Source organism: Aethina tumida, chromosome 7 (genome assembly GCF_024364675.1).
Source record: "Aethina tumida isolate Nest 87 chromosome 7, icAetTumi1.1, whole genome shotgun sequence".
Classification (NCBI taxonomy): domain Eukaryota; kingdom Metazoa; phylum Arthropoda; class Insecta; order Coleoptera; family Nitidulidae; genus Aethina; species Aethina tumida.
Window position 1 is genome coordinate 16490176 of NC_065441.1, and position 23652 is coordinate 16513827.

The window sequence follows — 23652 nt, forward strand, 5'->3', positions numbered from 1 at the left end:
ACATTTCAAATTAAATTCTCAAATTCCCCAGAAGAAAAAAAAAATAAAAATAAACTTGTTAAAAAATATTAAATCACGATACTAAATTGTAATGAACAAAATTATTAAAAAAAAATATTGTTAAGAAATTGATTAGAAAGAAAGATATTCCGAAACAAAAGGTAAGACATGACTTAGAAACTGTTATTCTATCAAAATAAGCTCAAAATTTTATGAATATTTTAAAAATTCGTGATATTTATTAAAAAACTATTAAAATCAGTATGCATTGGTATACAAATCTTCAAAATGGTTAGAGTAATCAATCAACCACAGAAGACCTTTTCTATAGAGCGTTTAATTTCCTTCTAAAAACGTAAATAGAAATTGCAATCAAATAATGGTGATGATATGGATTTTGCCATATGGGATTGAAGAAAAAATGGAAAATTCAGATGACGAGGACTTTCTTATAAAAATTAAGAGCTCATCTTAGGAGAGCAATTTCAAAGATCAAAGATGTAAATACATTTGTTAATTTTATTTGTGTTTGTTATTTGTAGTCTTCCATGATTTTGCAATTCTACACATTAAGAATTGGGTTACAACTCTATTACTATGATATTATTACATTCTTAGATATTTCATTTAGCATACATATATTCAGTTTTTACAATTATTTCATATGACAGACAACGGGGATTTCTAATTATTCTAGTTTATCAAGTGACCATTTCTTAGTCCTTTTGTAAATCCTTACGGTACCCCGGTGGTACACTGCATAAAGAGTTTTACCAAATTATAAATTAACCAAAGATGATTTTAGATCAAGAATATTGTGTTGGGTCGTGTTTTGTAAACTGAATTTTGGAGTACTTGAAACAAATTTATTTACTAGTAACTCTGAAACTCTAAGATTAAATGAAAAGTGCTTCAGACAGGATAATATGGTAAGACAAAATTACTTAATAAACTTAAACTTTTCGAATGTCAAAACTTTAATGAACGCATAATTCTATCAAATGTTAGAATGTCAGATAGAGATTTTAATTAAAAATAAATAATAAACCAACCACAACGTTTTCAAACAGTAGTAAAGCAATTTTATAATTCTTGAAGTAAAATTTTAACAGTCACATGTGGACATTACCATTTTATTACCGACAGCGAAACGGTCCAAATAAAATACGTGCCATTAAACACGGTAAATCAAATTTAATCCTTTCAACACATACACCTGAACTTTACGATATAATATACACTGCGGTTTTGGAAACGTACAAACTCATAACGGGGATTAGAAATTTAAGGGAATAAAACCACTGCTGAAAAATCACAATCAACAAATGGCATTTTAATTTGCGAAACGTTCCTCATTCGTACACTTCTGGTATTAAGGTGGAAGACAATTTTTTAGCGAGGTTTAATTTTAAAAGTGTCCTGATAAAGTATTACCTGATGGTAGTTTCATTATGCTTTTACATGTTTGCTTGATTATAAGGAACACTTTCGGTCGACGATGTTTTTTTGTCACGTCTGATAAAAGTAGTGAAACGACCATCAATCGAAATTCGAAACAAATTTCGTTCCCCAAATAAAAAAGGTACGTGACGCAGAATAACGTGATCGCATATTCCCTTTCCGAATTCGAATCCTATTAATTCTCGCACGTTGTTTGTGACAAATAACAGGTCTTACAAATGATATCGAATTACAAATTCATTGCGAAAGCAATAACACAACGGGCTCGGTTATTGCGGATTAATCAAGCCCTGATCGGCTGTGCTAAAGCATAATCGAACCATCAGAACACCTTATGGTATTCATACGCGTCTACATGTTTCGCCTTACACGAAGCTGTTCTGTACAAACCCTGTTACATCGAAATTATCAGCCTTCAAGACGGAGGAATTTTGACCTAGTTTCTTTAAGCGAAATCTGGATGAGCCACTTTGCAAGATATTTATGTTAGTCTAAGTAATGATTCCACTTAAGAGCGTTATTAAAAGTTTCAAAGGGTGATAACATTAGTCACCTACAAGAAGTTTGCAAGGGTTGACTGAAACCGTTGCAGGCAACTAATTATAATTAAGATCGATAACACAAACTATGTGAATTAAACGTGTCAAACGGTAAATACGTTAACACATTACCCACATAAAATGTCAGATGTATAGTTCCATTACATGTGGGAAATTGCCCGCGGATAACGTAATATATCAAGGGATTTTAAACATATATTTACGCCCTCCGCAGTTATTGAATTCGTTACGATATTTGGAAATTATGCGGAACTCGGGGGAAATCTGTTGTTTTCAATTATGTGTGGTTCTGAGGGTTGTTCGTTGACAAAGGCACAATGGTATCCAGACATAAGATCAAGTAGATTAGACTACCATTATTAACATGACTTGAATATGTAAATATTAACACAACAGTTGTTTCGATGTCCGTTTTAAAGGTTGGGAAATATTAATTTTGCACCTCCGAATAATTTTCTAATTATTAACACAATTGTGCGGCAATTTAATTTTTTTTTCTTGTGTTTTTTTGTGGCCACAACAAATTACACACAGGCGGGGTTTTAATAAAACGTCAACAACAATCGAGACAATAAATTTGAAATGAGGGGTGGAAAAGTCTTTTAAATGACTTTAAACAACTCTAATTATATCCCATCTATTACTCAAAGTCAAGCAACATTAAATTTTGCTCGGGAGAAAGAACATCTCGAATTTTGTGTTAGAACAATTAAATTCTACAACGAAATAATATCTACAATATTAAACAAAACGAACTCGATGATTAATACCGAAAATCCAAGATGGTTGTACATTTTTTGCATGGTTAATATAAGAATTGTCTCAGAAAAAGAAGTAACATTGACAGCATGATGGATGATCGTAAGAATTGGGGATTTATCTTGAAACGTATTCTAATTAAGCCATCGCGACGTCCAATATTTCTTTTTATCGAATATGAAAGAATAACCGGAGAAATTGCCTGATAAAATCCATTTTATAATTGCGTTCGAGCTTTACTATAATTCCAGCGTGAATAAATTCAACTTGTTAAGCTTGCAATTTAACAATTTATGACCGAAATTGTCCCAAAACGCATTTTCGAGCCTAAATTAAAGTCAAAACGATTGATTGAAAATTCTGCTCGTGTGTTAAACCGAATCCGATCAACCAATTAAGCCCACTATTTATTCAAACTGGTTCTGAAATAAATGATAAACGAATCTCTATTTATCACCAAAATGCTTCGGTTAATATCAATAAACATAAACTAGAGTTATGCTTTGGTTACTTAAACTAGCAAAGTTGCTAAAAATAAAATGGTCATATAAACAAATAGGTTAGCAGGAGCGAACAATATATAAATCAGTTATTTTATATGAATGAGTCCGTGCATGCGTTAATCTGGTATGAAACATCATCATTTTACCAACAATTGTGGATTAAAACAGGATGTGAAGGTTTTAAAAAATAACGACGTGTAATTACGGTGAGAATCCATTTAGAATTGTTACCGTGTTGCCAGTGATCAGTTTGTGATTTCAAAGCGCTGAATATTTAAGTATTGACAAAGTTAGAGTGGTTAATAAAATGCAATTATCTGAACAATGACCTTAATATTACTCCAAAACAAAAAAGTAAGTTGTAATTAACAGAATCGATGTTGGGTGTTTGTATTTTTCAATACTAATACTAGAATGCTAGGAGGGAGTTGATAAATGTACCATTCAACTAATCTAATCTAAATGAAGTGTAATGTGAAAATCGATCAGAATTTATGCACATCACTGTTAATAACTAAATTATTCCACGGTTTAGATAAAGCCAGACACCATAAACTCAATTTATGTTTCGATAGGTCACGGTAATACATTCTGGTTGATATAACCCAATCAAAAATAGTTTATTATTATATAAGATTGAAGTCCGATTGATTTCAAGCGAAATTTGCACAGCAAAGCTTAGAAAGTACATCGGAGCTCTGTAAACAAGCATTTGGATTGCCTTTAAGTGCGGTTAAGTGAATCAGTGAATGTCGGGGTGTTAAATTTATCAAAATATTTTTGATTTCTCTGAAATGGATTTTGGACGGGATCCTGTTAAATTTAAATCCGAGCATTTCTAACTTTCCAATCTGCAGTTCATATAAATTATAATTTAGTACAAGGGTCAACTGGAATTCACAAACAAGTCCATTTTACTGACCCAAACTTTGCTTATACACGGCATAATTCAAATGGACATTTGCATAATTTTATAAGGTCAAAATCTACTTTTGAATAAATTTAAATATTGAAGATACTGTTGGTTGACAGAAACCGAGAAGGTGCCAATGTTTTTGACACTTTCTAATGTGTGGGCTTTCTGATTCACAAAATATAATTATGAGTGAGGTTTTTTTTGGAAAAGGTGCCTTTAATGGCAAAAATATGCAAAAAGCCTTGTAGGCTAGTAATTTGTAAATTGTAATATTTTGAGATGTTGGAACAGAATACTATTATATTTCAAAGTTATTACATGTGTTTTAATTTATTTCACCATATTATAAAATTATTTTGTTCCATTTTAATCTTTTAAATTTAATTAAATTGAATAAAAAAATTGTTTCCTGTTAGAAATAATTGTGAACATAAACCAACTACGTAAATCGGATATACTGAAGCGGTTAAAAATTTTTCTCTGTGAGGAATAAAATTTGTTTTAAATAGGATTATGTATGTGAAAAGCATTTTCATGATTTGAATTAAATTACACACAACGGAGATTTTGACCTGAAAAAGAGTACTGTTCAGTAAAGGACCGTTTGAACCTGCGATTTTAATTAAATCGTAAAAATTTCAAAAAATTTCGAAAAATCGAACGTTGTTTTAAATACCCATCGAGGGAAATGAGATGGATAAAACAAATTTACTTCTTTTGTTACTTTTTTATCGCGTTTTTAATCATCCCCTAATGAAGCTCCCATAAGTCTGGTTAATCCTGAATAATTTCCATGTAAAACGATTTTAATGGCTGCAATTAAAATAAAAATGTTGGAATTTTAGGAGTACAACTTTGAAGTCAGTGTTTCTAAAGAATAAAAATATCTTTTTTTGCTTGACTAAAAAATTGATACACAACTCAGATTGATTTGTTTGTTGGAGATTCGTTGACATGATACGATTGCGTGTATCCGTTTTGCGAGAGGGGCTTTTTGCGTTTTAAATTTGATCAGTTGGGCTTTAAACAAATATTACAATTTCCTGTTGGGGCACCGGTGCCGTTTGTTGAATGCAAATTACGCAGAAATTCACCGTTCGAGGACATATTGAAAGGTGTTTTGTATGCAAATGGGATTTTGCTCAATGGATGGCCATTAAAACTATTATGAAAGACCTTAGGTTTTAATACAGTTATACAAACAATATTTCCAATTCTAACGATCAGCTTTCGTTTGATGGACGCAACAAATTTTAAACTGCAATGTCTGCAATTTAACATGGAACGGACTATAAAATTTATGCAGAATACATAAGCATGAAAGCAAATATCCTGCAGGTAATGTCGAATATTCAACAAAGTTTAAACAAAAATTTTTCCTATTATGTTTGTATTTTTGATTGCAGCTGGAATTTATATTAATTTTTGATGAAAATAAATAATTATTGGAATAATTTATGGTAACATGAACTATTAATTAATAAGTGAGTCTCTTCATTGTTATTGTATATGTGGGAATAAAATACACAGTTTTATTGTTCCAGTATTATTATTTTAATAATATGGTTTCGATGTTTAATTATTTTCTTCACTGAAACCAATGAAAGGTTTTAATAAAAAACTACAAATTTTTAATTAACTTGAAATATGAAATCCCCTAAAATTAACAAAAAATAATATATTACGTATTGAAAAATTTAAAATCTACATGAATCTGTACAGGAAAATGAATATGTTAATCATTAGCAGTGTTCCATGGTTTGAAAATGAATCGTATGAAACGTCGACAATGGAGACAGCGAAAATGAAATTTCCAGTCAAACCGACAGAATATACGACATATTTTTGCATATTCCAAATAAATGCCGCTTGATTCATGCGTTTTCCAGGGAAATATTTCAACGAAAATGACTGTCTGACACGTTCCACTGGGCGGATCCCGCGGGAAGTGACTTTTCAAGTTCCGACGGTGTGATTTCACTAAACTCTTTCGACGCAAAATAAAAAAAAACATTCTGAGAGAGGCACATGTTTAATATGGACACCCTCGGCGGAGATATTAGTTTCGAGTTCAACATTAATTGATGTTAATAATTGCATTTAAAACTTAATATTTAAATTATATTATTTTTTTAATATATTGTGTGTGTTAAAAAATTAAATCTGTACAAAATTTGACAGTATTTTTTTAAGTAGATTTATATTTTAATTCAAATTGGAAAATTGACGGTTTCGATTTTAAATATGTAATTATAAATCTGGGATTTTATCATCATTTAGGATTAATATAAAAACTGAATAAATGTTTTTAAATTTAAAACATCGTAAATATTAACCTACACCTCCATATTCTAAATCTGTTATTTATTTAATATCCATTATGACATATAAATTATTAAACACTCATTAAATATGAAATTAATTCTGAAAATTAGCCCATTGTGAAAAATTCAAATGTGACCGGCCCGATATAAAGGCGTGTAATCGGTTTCATAGAGTAATTTCAGAAATCCTTCGTTTATTCTTTGTGAAAGTGAACCTCGTGCCGTATTTTAAAGAAGGGGGACGGTTCGGCGTCTGAAGAATATACGGACGAGCTAACAATGTGGGGTATCAACAATTGAAGCCCAAGGGTAATCGAATTTAACAATGACATCTTTCTAAGTCTAAAGGCCACACACTCGCCCTCTGCACCGACTGTCGGATGGGAAATCTCCTGCAACCAGCCTCCATTTTCCCCATTGTCGAATTAACTATTTACCTACTGAATGATATTAGATCCATCTTTTCACTCGGGTTCTCACAGAAGAGATTTCATTAAGATTTTTTTTATTTGGTTCCATTTTCTATGGTTCATCAATTTTGCTTGCAAAATATGGGAAAATGTGATTTAATTTCCCTCAGGGCGTTCATTTAAATGAGTTTCTTTCATTAACAAAAAGATCAATCAATTTAAATAAAAGTATTCATATTAATTAAGATATTAATTAAAAAATTAAATAAATCTTGTCTGTATACGTTTTTGGCAATTTAACTTTTGAACGATTTTAATTAGAAAAAAAAAAAGGTTATATTTAGAAATATATCACAAGCTTTGGTTGGTAATTTCAAAAGTTTTTATTACGGATTTTTTATAAGAATTCAATTTATTTCAGATAAAAACACATAAAAAGTAATGAAGCGAAATTTTATTGGAAAATGTTAAAGGTGAATAATACAATACTGTTTGGAGTTTTATTTTCTTTCAATAATCTGAATTCTAAAACCCTCAGTCTTAATTTTTATTCATTGTGGTTTGTCGTTTGTTTTTGATGAAGTTATTTAAAAATATTATAATAATAAGTACAAATTTATATATTTTTTATAATAATTTTATACTTTTGTAATAAAAGTTTAAAAGTTAGAAATTACTCCTTATATTGCTAATTATCATTTAAATTGTAACACTCCTTTTCGTTGCATTCACCAGATTTTAAATAATCAATCAAAATATAAGTAAAAGTTTAAAAATTAACTATAGTTTTACTTTTAAAACCTCCGTTTTTCCGTTTTTTATAAGAATCCAATTTCCTTTATAAATTATAAAATATATTATTGGAAAATGTGTTTCTACAGGCAAATAAAAGAGTTTTTAGTTTTTATTTTTTTAAAATAATTAATTTCTGTAATTTTTTATTAACACATTTACAATTAATTTTTATTTATACTTATACTATATATAATTATAAGCCTCTGCCACCACAATTAAACTAAAATATTTTAGAAGCTTCATTCTTTTGATACAAAAATAAAAAAGTGATGTTTTTGTTAGTACAACGCAAATTAGTCATGAAAGTAGAAATTTTTTTCAAAAGTGCCAAAACTGGTTAAAATTCAACAGGAAAAGGACACGACAAAACGGTCATCCAGCGTAACAACTTTAAAATGTCGATTGTCCCCACAGCTACGTGGCATAATTCATAAAACACAAGTTGAAAACAAACTTTTTATTAGCGAATGCAGCCACCATTCCAGTTAACCTCGCAGACAGGATCGGCCACTGCTCGAAAGGCGTTCAAGTGAACTGGAAACTTTCGGCAATACTTTCGGGCCGCAATAAAAGTTTGATTATTAGCCGGCGAGTGTTCGGAAGCGGTTTAACCAATGTTCGCCGAGTTACATCCAGTTTTCCGGAAATTATTACTACCCCCAGCGGAACACAGCCGTTTAAACCCGCCTCCCCCCTGACTAATTGAAATTAACATACCCCGGCTTCATACCTGCATGCGGACGGGAATTCAAACACAATTTGTATATTTATCATTGTAATGGATTGAGATAAACTCGCTGTGTGTTCTCAAAACATTAAAACAATGGATCTAAAGCAGAATATTTGATACAAAGTTAACTTTACTTATGATGCAACACATCAATTGCTAATTTGAATATGTATACTGTTTAAGCTTTGAAACTATTCCGGTTTTCTAGTTGATGTTTTAAGCTTCCCGTCAATTGAACGAATTGGTTGATGTATTATGCGTTACTGGTCAATATTAAACAACGGTTGAACGCATGTCACTTTACTACGATTTCACCCTCCGCTAAAGTTAATTAATTTCTATGTAATTAATTTACTGCGTATGTAAAGTGTGACAAAATGTAATACAGCGGAATTTGATCGTTTTTAAAGGGACGTGTTAAAATGAATTTGTTCGAAACTTTTGCGATTTTGTGCCCGGAACTTTTTATCGAATGAAATATTAACAATTGCTGAAAGTTTTCACATCATTGGTGGCTTTTATGTTCCACCTTTGGGCGAGATTAACACAAAATGGCGCTAATAAAAAGTCAGTTTACAACTTTGATGTACGAATTAATGACCATCAAATATATTTTTAAATTTGTACTTTTTATTGTTACTTTTCTGGAAACGACATAAAAGTTACCAACGTTTTACATTTTATCCTCTTTGATCCCATATAGAGTTTAATAAAAATACTTAAAATAAAAAATGAAATTTTAATAACGATTTCATCTTTTGTTTGTTCTCCCCTTTATTTTATATTTTCCAATACAACTTTTTATTTAATTTTGTATACTTGTCCAGAATAAATTAAACTGCTTTGAATTTGCAAGTAGAAATAAATCTGCCACTTAAATTAATCAAATATTTGACATGATTTCAATATATATTTTGCATATTTTAAATTGAATACGAAAATTATGCATAAAACCAAATTTTGATTTATTTACGTCGTTACCACGTCGGTCGTAATGTCTAAATACCTCCGACAAATATTTAAGTTATCAACATAATTTATTTTGTAATTATGTTGTAACTTGTTGAGAAGTTTTGCTACTGATAATTACTTGTGTCAACATGCAATTACTCTAATCCTAAGACCATTGTGTGGAAAAGTTGTTGGAACCTCGACAATTTTCAACACCAAATTACATCACGAAATATATATAAAACAAGATTACAATAAAAAGAAATAATACCTGATCAAAATCTTTTTCCTTGTTCATTACATTTAAAAACTCTCTGTTTTACTTTTTGTTTTGTTAATTTATTTTAGTTACTCTTGCATCGTTCAGTTCTATGCAATTTTGTTTTTTTCTTTCCCTAAAATTCACACACGAATAAAAAGAGTGTTACAAGCTTTCTATAAATAAATAAAACATTAATATTTAATGTGCATATCAGCTTTTGATCGGGGCGGCGATTTTCTTAATGACACTCTTTTCAAAGCTTTTTAATATTAAAATCTCGACATTAAAGTTAAAATCAATTTCTATTATTAGTGTTTCAGACACACAACAACGTTGAATTTAATACAAACGATAATTTTAGTAATCACAAAACGGGAACTTGTTATCGAAAATTGAGTTCGTTTTCGCGTGTTCCATGTTTTGTAACCTTGGGCGCAATAAGTTTAATGATATGTGTGTATTCGTGGTCAATTACAGTCATTTCAGTTTTGATTAATTGAATTGCACGTTTTGATTTCCTTGTACTCGTCCGTCATTTCTATGATAACTAAGTTATAACGTTCCCTTCTCGGTATCAACGTTAGAGTACTTATCTGTTGAATTAATAAGTAAATAAAATAATATAGATAATCGTGGTGTGTATATTGAACTTATCGCACCTCCGCATAAGTTTAATTAATCTTAAGTTATTCAAGATTATTTAAACCACATCCGCTTCCGCAAACACCAAAGAGATGGTGTTTCTATGTTGATTTTGTTTAGTATTAGTTGACAATTTAGTGGTCAAAGTGCGGTTAATATTAAATATTATAATGACATATGCGGTAATGGCATTTTTTTCAGTTGATCAACGTATTTTTAATTAAAATAAAACCGAACAAATCCATGAGTTGCAAATTGCCTGTTGAAACAAAAAAGGAAATAATAATAAAAACGTTTCAATAATGCAATTTTCATCAAAAAGAAATTTCACAGGATAAATTGTTGGTGTAACGCCCTTTGTGAACGGTAACATTTAACATGCTTTATGTGCAAAAAACGTTGACAGTCACAATTAACGTTGTTAATGAGTACGGTGATTTTTTTCACAGTATAATTCCCTGCACGAAGCTGTGGTCCATGGTTCGTACAGCAGCGTTTGTTCCTTCATCGACGCCAAAACCGATGTGAACCAGCGAGACGACAACGGGAACACACCTTTATTGCTGGCGGTTTGTGTACAACAGGAAGAGACTTACAACAAAATCGTTGCGATTTTAATTGAAAACGGGGCTGACGTCAACGCCACGAACAAAGGTAATTAGATTATGAAACGGAACTGTTAGAACTCGAGAGAAGTCCGAATAATAACGCCAAGGTTTTGCCACAGTTATCGTATTTTTGCATTGCGATTTAAGGACACGTGTAATCTTACGAGTGCGTAGATGCTTTTAATTGGACAAGGGTTCGAGTTAGCATTCCTGACATTCTAATTAACATTTTTGAAGTAGCAATGTAATCTACCTGGTATGACATGCAATTCTCTGACGATTTCTTTATAACTGCATAATATTTTAAACAGGAATTTGTTTTTTAATTTGGTAACGGACAGGTTTTAAATTGCTTTGTCTGGATCCAGGTCCGAACAATTATATCTCATCCTTTTTAACTTTGAATAATTTAAAACTGGAAATTAAACTGTATGAACAATGGACAAAGGAATAATCCTGGTGATTTATGTCACTTTTTGTTTGATTTATTTTGGCAATTATGCAAATATTGTGTGACATATTGTTTAAACCATCTTTTATAACACACCGATTATACGAGCGTTTAGTTCAGTGTATACTTGACTTCTTGCCAGTTTTCCTAATATTACGAAATAAGGCTTTCATTTTCAGTACCCAAAGGGCCAATGTTCAACGTTTAAGAGACAATTTCAAAGAAAACAATTGCGAAATTTCCTTTCGCTCTTTTGAAAGTTTCACAGGGAAAATAATGAAAACGTACCAAGCATTGCAGTCTGTATAAACAATGGACCTAATAATTACCTGGTTGGCTCACTGCATTTTCCTTGTTTTCTTGTTTGGTTCAACTAAATTAACCTACCTCTATTTTACTATGAATAGATTGAAATAAACCACAAGTACAACTGCTATATCCAACAAATTATACAATGAGTTAAAAGAATAAACAAAGAGCCCACTCTATAATTACATATACAAAAGCGAGCTACTTTTGTTTTTAACCATTTTGTATCATTAAAATTCAGTTTGTTATTTTACGGTGAGCATCTGAGGAAAAAAATGTAAAATTCACTTTTAAACAGACATCAACATCATACCCTTGTTATTTAAGCATTTCAAGTTGGTTTATTTCAGGTTTAACTCCGTTATACAATGCGGTTTTCTACAAAAGACTGGAGTCAATAAAATTATTATTGGCGGCTGGAGCATGGCTGAATACAGATCCAAGCAAATACGAACTGCACATCTTGGCACAACAAGGAGAAAAGGAAATTTTAAACTTGTTTCTCAAAGATCCAAAATGCACGCCCGACATGATCAACTTTGCCGATCTGAAAGGACGAACTGCCGTCTATTTTGCTGGTGATAAATCTGTAAATAATTCTAGTATTTGATCAAACCAATTCGAATGTTTTAGCGGAGAATTGCCATAAATCAACGCTCAAAATGTTAATCAAACACGGTGGTGTTCTAAATACCGAATGCGAAGACGGAACTGTTATAGAGACAATTTTTGAAGAAGTCAGTTCTCCCGTTGTGTTCTTGAAGGAACTTTTAGACTCCAACATTTCCATGCAAAAAATTATGATGTATGGAAAAGAGACGAAAAACAAGAAAAATTATATAATAGGTATATTTTCTTTTTTTTGTTGATAAAGCGTGAGAGATAACAAAAATATTTCTATATAAATGGTAGCAGCCTGGTAAATGTCTTGTTCTTTCACAGATTTCAGTATCCTGGCACCACGTCCTTCAGCCAGACAAATGACGGTAATAAGTAACTTGCTGGCTTCGGCCTCTGACGAGGAGAAGACAGAAGTTTTACAACATCCTCTCATTGGTGAGTATAACTCAAGGTGTATTATACTACTGGGTCATTTATCTTAAGCAAAAATATACATCTTGGATGTTTTTGCGGAAAACTTTAATCTAGGTCTGTATTAATAAAGATGGTATCTATGTTCACTGTGACTTTGACAAATTGTACAAAAAATTACCTTCTGCTTTTGGAGCTATTTTTGTAATATTACAAACGATTCTACAAGTTTTTAGCCTACAATGGGATCAATTATTTATAATCTTACTATTTAAGTTTAAAATTAATGATTATTTCTGGATTAATCAACAATATAAATCCAAACAAATTTTTGCTTAAATCAAAATTTGCATAATAACTCGAAAATGTATTACCCTTACTATAAAAACCACTAGAAGAGTACTATGTAAACAGTCAAACGAACTTTGGTTGCAATTAATTATTTGTGAATTTGCCAGACAGCTAACGAAACTATCCAACTTTGCAGTTCCCCACTAATTAGATAAAACAAAGACCCAAGAATTTATCACACTCCACTCCACTGAAAGTTTTTATAATTAAGAAGAATGAACTGAAAATTTTAACAGTGACTTGTTGGTTTTTACGACTGAGCAAAATTAATAATAAATGTTAATATCAACTGATCATTAGAGTTGTAATTGTTGTAGAGCAATGAGTTGATTAAAGAACCAACTTCAAACATCTTGCTGAACTGTCAACAGAAGACGATTGCGTATGTGAATATTTTGCGACCGTTGTATGTTTTACTGTTCACTTTACAGAACTAATTACCCAGAGTGGCCGTAACAAGTTTCAATTTACTTTGGAGAGTTGCAACTCTGCAAATGAGAAAATCTAATTTCTCTCTAAATCAGTTTTGTGTAATTATTGTTTGTTCGTAAATTTAATAGAGCAAGTGGCTCTTCTAATCTATACAGTTAACTTGCACATTAGCCAAATTCTGTGACGTCCGATAATTACTCGAATGTTTCAGATTTGTTTCTGTCGTTGAAATGGGCGAAAATCCGGTTTATATTTTATTGGCTGATCGTGATCCATTTTGTATTTGCTACGTCTATAAGCAGCTACGTGTTCCTGTTTGTTCATGACGTCAAAAATGATTTTCCGAAGTTACGAATCATCGCTATCTTCTCTCAATTTCTCACTTCCATGCTTTTATTGGGATACGGAGTCTTACAAGTAAGTTGGACGAAGTTTGTGAGACGGTAATTAATAAAACGAATGGGGTAAGTGTGTTTTAGTTAAGGGGAATCATTTCAGACGGTTTGAGATGTGGATGAGCATTATCAACAGTGTGCTGTCTTTGGTTGTGGCCGGTTTAGCGATAACGAAACTGGACAACGTTAACATAAAAGGTAACATAAACAACTCGGTTTGACAAGATCACGAGTTTTTATCGAATAAGATAAACTCGTGGTGTTTTTGTAGCTGAGCGAATAAATCGGAATAACCAACTGTCGTTAACTGCGACTTCTGACAAAAATAAACTAAATCGTCAAAGGGCTTCGGGCGCGTTTCGTTCCAGGAAATTCGTCGGCACGAAATTTACGGGGTTCAAACGGGAATTAGCCAGATGAAATTGCAGTAAGCAGTTGTTTTCTTATTTGTAGATTGTCCAAATTGGGTCCTTCACGTAACCAGTGTGGCCGTTTTGCTGGCCTGGATACAATTAATGCTGCTAATTGGACGATTGCCAACTTTCGGATACTATGCACTAATGTTCGCCGCTGTCTTGCAGAACGTTATTAAGGTAGGAGGCTGATTTTATTACGAAAATCGCCGTTGTAACGCATAAATCTCGGTTAATGGTATTGCTTACATGGAAGTTTTGGGAGTAATTAATCGCGAGGCGGGAAGTAATGGGTAATTTTCAAGTAATTGAACGCGTTTTAAACGATTTGTACATATTTGCGCAAGATTTTTCTCAGCATCTAACCGAAAAATTGCCCTAAAGTACACTTTTTAATAAGTCTGAAGGTTTTTTATTTATTTTGTAATCTTAAACCAGCGTTCTAACATTATAATTTGTTTACATATCTAGAACTTCACTTATAGACTCTTTGTTGATTGGCCACAGAGATGATTATTTGAACATGTGATGGATCAAATTATGTTAGATAGAAAACAAAAAGTTTCAATATAGAGGACGTAAAAAGGTCGTAAATAAAATCAAGTGGGTACGTTTTATTTTCATCTTGTCTTGTTTTGTTGCTTTTGTTGTAACACATGCTCACATTTAGAAAACATTATGGATTTCGACGTTTCTTTTCATTACTAAGAACATTTTTTATATAAAGACCAACCTTGTATCAACACTGTCTTCAACATAAATTTATGTGACTATTAAAATGGGATCCATTTCAGTTTTTGTCCTTTGAAAAGGAGGATTTTTTTACAATTAATAAATAACGTCGTAGCCATTAGGATGATATATGATAGGCACTTTATATAAGTTTTTAGTGTATTTACTTTTACTGTGAATAGTTACAACAAAAAAATGGTATATACATTTATCCTCACATTAAATAAATTTTGAATTCCTCCCTTTCAATTTACAGAGAAAAGTGGTAGTTTTACACCCTTCAGCTATTTGATAATAAAATAATTTAAAAAAATAGTACTTGAGAGAATGTTTTACGATGCAATAAAACGTAATGTGTAAAATTTTTTAGGTGCTGTTAACATTTTTATGCTTAATAATAGGATTCGCTCTCGCGTTTTCCATCCAGTTTCACGACTTCGTGCAATTCGGCAACCCCTGGCACGCCATTATAAAAACTACGGTCATGATGACTGGGGAGTTCGAATACACTGATTTATTCCACTCGACTGACAACAATCATCGCTTAACCGGCCCTACTCAAGTCATGTTCCTGTCCTTCATAATTCTCACCAGCGTTGTGTTGATGAATCTCATGGTCGGTCTGGCCGTTAGCGATATTCAAGGTTGGCGTGACAAAAAAACGTGATTAATTTGAATAACTTATTTGGGTTTATTCAAATTGTATTGTATCACATTTGTTTAATCTATTAATATTATTTTTTAGGTTTGCAGCAGGAAAGTTTGGCTAGAAAGTTGGAAAAACAAGCGGAGTTTTTAGACCAGTTGGAGGAGCTGGTTTATATAAAAAGTGCCAATTCGAAATTCGTCCCACAATGCGTTAATAATGTGTTCTTGAAACGACTCGTTATTCCTTTGAATTTTACCATCGAAGCAACTGCTAGTTTTCAAAAAAGAAATAATTTATCAAAAAGATTAATTGGTATGAGAATTCATAAAAAAAGGTAAAATATATCCTTTAATTAATATAGTTTTTTTTCAGATTCTATTGTTTGTATAGCTAAAAAAAGGAAAACAGAAGCATAAAACATATTTTTCATTTACGAAAATCAATTTTAATTAAATATGTATGTTTTATTGCTGAAAATAAATATTTACTGAATTAAGTATTAATTTTATTAATTATATATTACTGCACAATATAAATTCATAATTATAATAAGGTTTATACCACATTAAGCCTCCGGTCATGAGATTCGATATAGTGTACCAGATACTGTTAATACTATCTATATAGCATGAACATTGGTCGTAATAACTTCGTCATTACAGCCGAATTGAAGCTGTAAACCTTGGCCGTTGCCGATAATTTAAACTCAGGATGCACAAATATTTAATAACGAATGACGTATTGTGAACAACTCGCGGCAATACGCATGAATATTGGTTAATTACTCGATAAATTAATGAACAATTTGATGAACTTGCACAAAATTAAATCGCAATCAAAACGACAATTATTTTTGAATTTATAACGCACATTTCGGCATCGGTTTTATAATTTCATTGCGGTTATCGGTAATGCATTCTAAAGTTTTTCGGTTTTAATTTATGTTCTGTGGTGTTTCGGCATGATTTTTGGTTGTGCATTTTAGTTATTTATAAAGGATTAACGTTAATTTTAAAAAATATATATTATCCATCTGTTTGAAGTGATTTAATATTTGTATATTGAACCCAATAATCCAATTCATAACCGGACGTTGGCAATGTAAAGAACAGGGCAAAAAAGAGGAAAATAATAGAAAATAAAACAACAACGAGGAACATTCATAAATTTCTTGGCGGAATTTTCTGTAGGGTCAGATAAAGTCTTTATGTTTCAATTCATCGGACCGAACAGATAAAACCGTATAAAGGAATTTACACGACTCGCTTCGCCTTTTCAATTACAACTAAACCGTTTTTATTATTATAAACGATCATTTATTGTTTTAATTTTGTGAGAGGTATTTCTACTTTTAATATTTATTTAAAAATTGATTTTCAGTGCTAAAATCATGTAAACAGACTCGCAAAAGTAAATATTGGGTTTTTCCAGAGAGGACAGCTGAGCCATCACCGAATTCATTGGAATAATGTCCGTTTGGGGATTCACGATTCTTATACGTAAAACTGATCTCACGAATGGCTACAAAAACAGGATTCCTTTAAATACTTTTGTTAAATTTTTATCGAAACATCGCGATTTAACGGGCGATTTACGTGAAAAATAAAAATTTTGTGAAATTGTATTTTACAATAAATAACGATGTACATATTTCGTGCATAGTTTCCCAATCGGATTAAAGTCCATTTTGAGCTGTGTCGGCGTTACGTATATTAAAAGTTATTTTGCACTAAAACAAACAACAGCTGTTTATTTTGCAAAAGGCGAATAAACTTACGTCGAGGAACGAAACATGTTTACGAGCCAACATAAAACTTCTTTCGCAAATCAACTTTAATCTAACATATCGCATTCGTTGCACAACTGCATGTTGTTGTGTATTCAGTTCCTGATCTTTGTTACCAATGTATTTTTTGTTTGCAATTTCGTTTGGTGATTGCCTTTTAATTAACTGATTAAGGGATTTAATCCACAAAACTGTTTTGCAATAAGTACCTCAATCAATGGAAAAGTTTCATCATTTTTATTTAGTAGGTAATTAAATTCTTGGATGACTATTTCACTTCCCAACTAATTTTATTAAGATTATGAAAACAAATCTCTTTGAAACTTATAGTGTTGACTCAATTAAATTAAAATTATATAGTAAATTTTATGTTAAATAATTAGATGGCCAGAAAGAATGCAATAAACGGGAGTTTTTAAATTTAATTTTATGGTTATAAAGCTTGATTGTAATAAAGTCTCTAGCAAAATTATGGAGCATTTAAACTAGTTGTAATTTTAATTGCAAAGTTAAACATTTGATGTTTAATAATAAATATACTCTTTAATTAACTCAATCTACACCATATACCCAGAATAAAATGGAAGCTAATTAATAGTTGTTTGTATAGTTCATAAAAGTTAGGTCGAGAAAATAACAGTAAAGAAGACATTGTACAAAAAAAACCTTTTTGTAATGCCTTTAACCGTAATAACTTTCCTTTCCGAAGTTCACATTAAGTATTTTATTCATTATTCTAATAACCTTGTCATGTAAAAACTTTTTAATTAACTTTAAGTTTCACTTAGTTGTTATTTAATATTAATTGTAAAATAAATCAGTTTAAAACTAGTGAATATTAGAAATATGATTCAAAAATAAAACCTTCTATTTTTATCGTATAATCATAAAGGCAAATTACGAAAAGTCTATAAAATAAAATATACCATATAGTATGCTCAATTTTATACTTTATTTAACATGTGAACATAATAAACGTCACACGTTTTCATGCTTGAAATATGAAACACGTCCAACCTCAGCCGAACTGTTTGTTCAGCTTTCAATTAGATGCAAATCATAACAGACTAATCAGAATCTCCCCTATTAATTTTAAATAAATGATGCTCTTTATGATTCAAATAAATATTATTTTATTGTATTACAGAAGAAATATGATCCTTTCTCTAGCAATTCAATAAAACTTACTGAGGATGTTTTTACTGCAAAATAAAAAATATAAATGAACATTCACATATAATGGAAAGAAATTTACAAATTGCCTTGCAAAATTGGATTAGATATTTTAATAATATATAAATACATTTATGTAAATTAATTTTAATCATAATATAAATGTCAATGAAATAAATTATGATACACATTTATATTAAATAACTTTGTTTGTAAATGAAACAAAATTGTTTCTCCTATATTTGCATTAAATCAATACAATACAAATTAATAAAAAAATATTAAAATATTTAGAACCCTCCGAATGATAAAATTGTATTTGCCACTTGTTCATTATTAATATTTATTTACAATGTTCGATATTTGACTTGTAAAATTACTTTTTTGATGAAAATATTGAGTGGATAAATTTTTACAATTCAGCAACTTAATGTAATGTAACTTAATATTGACGAACAAAGAGGACAATCGACATGATTTAACCAATTTTCCCGTGTGTTTCCACCTCTATACCTTTAATAAATTATACACTACTGTCAAGTTACGTATTTTACAAATTAGATTCGTTAATGTGACTTATTTTACGGTCGCAATCCACTTATTTTTATCTGTTGAACATTAAACGTGTCAATTGACGTTAGAAGGAGCCGAAGTGAAAAATACTAGTGGCAGAAAATGCCATTTCACCGATTTACGTCTCTTTATCTTCGTGCGCAAAGTTTAACGTCTGCATTATTCGTCCGCATGAACCATGAATATTTACCCGGGACGAGTTAAAAAGTCCCTGGACCAGTTCCTGCAAAAGTTGAAGGATAAATTTCGGCTCGCCAGATCTAGGTAAACATCTGCATTTGCGTTAGAAAACTTACATCTGGGATTCGTTTTGAATTTATCACCCAAATTACTACAAAGCCGATCACAAAGTTTTGTTCTTAACTTTTGACGTAGCACGAATCAGCACAAAGTTTTTATTGACATGAATAATTATGATGAATGTGCCACCAATTTAAATTAATAATTTAATTGAACCAGCGGAATAATTTAGATTTACAATAATAATATAGATTAATTACTGAATAAATAAATACGATTAATGCAATATTAATTCAATTTATACTACAACAATAAATATGACCATTTATGTGACTACAAATTTTAAATCGTTGCTTATTAAAATGTTTAATCTATTTTGGCCACCATATTTGAATTAAATGGTACTAAATTAAAGTAATCATTTCATCATCGTTACACGAAAGATAATTTTACAGTCTCAAAAGTATTAATGAATATTCATTTACATGTTGCAGTATACTCAGCTGCATATTTGTATGTTCCCATATTTATAACAAATATTAATGAAAACTGTAAACTAGAGCAATTCCCATAGCGACATAATTTAAATTATAAAACGCCATAATAAATTTCCAGACGAAGGACGGAACCATTATATACAAATTTCTAGACAATAAAGTCATACATTATGTATTTGGGTAAGAGGTAAATACGAACAACCCACGCAACAATATCGTAATTGATCTTGACTTACTCTGTTGGATTTTAGGGTTTGCTTACCTGAAAAATTAAATAAAATCAATTAATAAATGTACTTAATTTATACGATGAAGAGTTGAGTAATTAACGTGTTTTTGTTCAGATTAATTAGATACAGTAAAATAAAATATTCATTTACAATGTCTTGAATTATGAAATTAGGTTGTAAATTATTTAAGATATTTTCCATATTTTAAAGACTGACAACAAATTTCCTCTTTTCAGTTCGGGAATAATTGATTGTGCCCATCAAGTGAAATCATTAATATAAAGTTGATGCGATTAAAATTGATGTTTAAAATTTCGTAATTATTTACTTTGAGATCGAAGTTATGAAGGCAGTCTTTAAAATCGGCCCAAAATTGGGCCTTACATTTTCATAATTAGATAATAAATCTGAACGTTATAAGACGGAAATTGTATTTCGGTCTTTAGAGAATTCCCGTATTAATCATTTACACTTAGTCTACCCTTCTAATCCCTAAAACTTGAACGTAAAAGAGCAAGGCGGGGGCTGAGATGGCTCCTACAAAGGCCTCTTCAAGAAACCGCTGTCACCTACTGGTACTTGCTAAATTAATCCATGAATCTATGATATCGCATCTACGCAAACCCTCATAAATACGAGAAAACCGTGAATTGTATTCTTTCCGGCGTCATGTATCTTTTTCCTTGCGGTCCTTTTTATATTGTGCCGCCCAATAATGCCGCTCTATGGATATAAAAATATAATTTAAATTCTATACGTTTGTTCCTGTATGCTTCATTTTAATATAAAATTAAAAATTGTTTAAATAAAAATTTGCATCCCAAAAATCAGTGGCTTAGTAATCTGTGTAATCTGAGGCTTAACGGGAATCTTTCCAACTTGTTTCGTTCTCGTATTTATTTTTAATTTCCATATTTAAATGACGCTCTTGAAACTCGACTTGGCTTCGATTGGAAACCGTTTACAGAAAATAACTGTATCAAATATTCGCAAGAGATTTCAAGTTAAAAACTTATTTTGCGATTTAAAGGTACGAATATTGTCGAATCCAGACGACAAAAACTTTTTATCAGCCCTTCACAAATGTCTAGTCAAATAATGTTTTACTTAGAATATATTGTTATCGATCCCCGAATTTTTATTAACTCACTGTGTATTCAGGGTTGATTTAAACTTTTACAGTAACTTTCTGATAACCATCGAAGTTTTTTGTCCACCTAACTCGACTATAATAGAGCATCAAGTTTTTATACATATGAATCAGTATTTTTATTAGGTTTTTAGGGGTAATTAAACTTTTGGTAAAAGTGGCGAATGCGTCCGTATGTATAAAAATGATGAATGCATTCACTTTGAAGAAATGGTGGGTGCGACACTTTGCATGTGTAATGTATACAGAATTTAATTGGGACCCATACCATACGTAATATTAATTTAGGAATGTCATAACTAAAATAGTCGACAACAAAACAATGATTTGAATACACATAAAAGCAATTTATGAATTCAGAGTACCGCAACTTTTTGTAAAAAATGGCGAATGCTAGGTATTTACAGAAATGGTGGATGCGTTCACGTTGAGAAAATGGAGGGTGCGACCCTCTGCATGTGTAATCTATACAGAATTTAATTGTGACCCACACCATACGTAATACTAATTCAGGAGTATCATAGCTAAAAATAGTCGACAACAAAACAATGATTCGTATACACATAAAAGCAATTTATGAAGCTCGTGTTCCTTGGCAATTGTACAAACAGATTTGGTACAACTACGAAATATTTATGAATGCAGAGACTCTTAAAATTAATCATAGAACAAATACAAATGTAAATCATAAAAGAATTTTGAGGGCTAAAAATAAATAATGAAGTGCAATTAATAAAGAAGGAATGGCAACAAACTCAACTAAAAGATGGCAAAAAAGAAGGGGTTAGTATAAAACCTTTGACTTCAATAATTATTCACATATTAGATTTAACTCTCTTTCATAATTAAATTACATAAGCATGGCCTCGAGGTTTTCCTGTTAATACAATGAAACAATTGAAAATGGTGAGTATATCCAGCTATGTGTATTATATCTGGAAAAGAAGATTTTTTTTCATTATGATTAATGAATTAGATGAAGTAAAATCAGAGAGCAAATTAATAAACGCGTATTAACTTCATTCGCTTTTTAGACTAATTAAAAATACGTAAAAATTAATTAACTCAATATTAATTAATCAAAAAGTTTTAAATATATAAAAGTGTCAAGGCATATTAAAACGGTAAACGTCAAAACTTTCACAAATATTAACTGATAAAAATTAATTGAATAAAGTTCAATATGGTGTTAAAAATTTAATTGGTTTCAGATGGATTTATTATTATTTTTTGAAATTTCAAAAATTAATTTTCCATTGTTAATATTAAAAAGATTGTTTGACTTGACCCTGTTGCATTCACCTTCGGCGCCCATCAAACGCGACCGATTTAACAACACGAACGTACAGAAAAGTTCAACGTGCATAATCGAGTTTTTAGCGTAACAGCGTTTTGTTTTGGCGTTGAATATTTATGGCACGTAAATTAGTCTCCTATGGCGTCGGACTCACTCTAACAGCCCCGCATAGACGACGACCCAGAGCGGGGGCAAAAAATAAGATTAACGCCCCCATTGGGAGAACTTTACGCGGATAATTAGGTATTTCATGGCTGACTTAGGGACCGTTGTGTGTTGCCGTCAACTTTTACCCGCTAAGTGCACTCAGATCTTGTGAAAAAAATCTCTTTCTGTTCAGTTGTTATAAAACTACTTGTATGATTTTAATACCCTTATTGTTTTAATATTAAAATTTTACGGAGCCGCATAATGATTTCAGTTACTTTTATGATGGTATTAAAGGATTATAATAAAAGTTTTAAAGGTCCCACAAATGTCAGAGTAATAAGGCGTTGAAATTTTAATAATGTGGCCCCATATTTAAATTTATAACATAATTAAATATATTTATGAATAAAAGGCACATTTGTGCGCATAAAATATATGAGAAAACGTCTTTATTACAACGCAATAAAATATTATATTAATATAATTAAAAAAATATCCATCAACGTCCGAAATACTTACATAATTCACGTTATATTTTATAGAATAAGAAACCACACAAATACACAAAAGTTAAAGATTAAATGCGACCATATAGAAACGGGGGAGAAAATTTAAACTAGTAAATCCAGAACAGTCATTAAAAACTTCTGATGCAGAGAAATGATAAACGACCTTCCTTGTTGGGAAAAGTGTGTAGAAAAGCTACGGGCTGAATGTTAAAACTGAGGTCGATATTCTCGGCGTGTTTCTAAATTTTGATTTTGTTATTTATTGTTATTAATCAACAGTGTTTTTTTTTATAATAAATTGGCTTGTTATTATTTACAAAAATTTATACGTTAAGTTGCTGTCGAATTTTGATTGATGTGTT

The 23652-nt window shown here is 30.8% G+C and overlaps 2 protein-coding genes across 2 annotated transcripts in view; one reads left to right on the plus strand and one right to left on the minus strand.

Annotated features, from left to right (window-relative positions):
• LOC109609377 (dopamine D2-like receptor) overlaps positions 1 to 23652 on the minus strand; it is a 120840-nt gene that overhangs the window by 23160 nt on the left and 74028 nt on the right. The gene's annotated exons all lie outside the window — the stretch shown is intronic.
• LOC109609375 (transient receptor potential channel pyrexia) lies at positions 3468 to 16182 on the plus strand. The gene is made up of 11 exons (XM_020026036.2): positions 3468 to 3637; positions 10763 to 10967; positions 12032 to 12259; positions 12315 to 12527; positions 12624 to 12737; positions 13708 to 13913; positions 13966 to 14089; positions 14345 to 14484; positions 15407 to 15680; positions 15782 to 15997; positions 16058 to 16182. The coding sequence occupies exons 1-11, from the start codon at positions 3608 to 3610 to the stop codon at positions 16099 to 16101; spliced, it is 1794 nt and encodes a 597-aa protein (XP_019881595.2). The 5' UTR covers positions 3468 to 3607; the 3' UTR covers positions 16102 to 16182.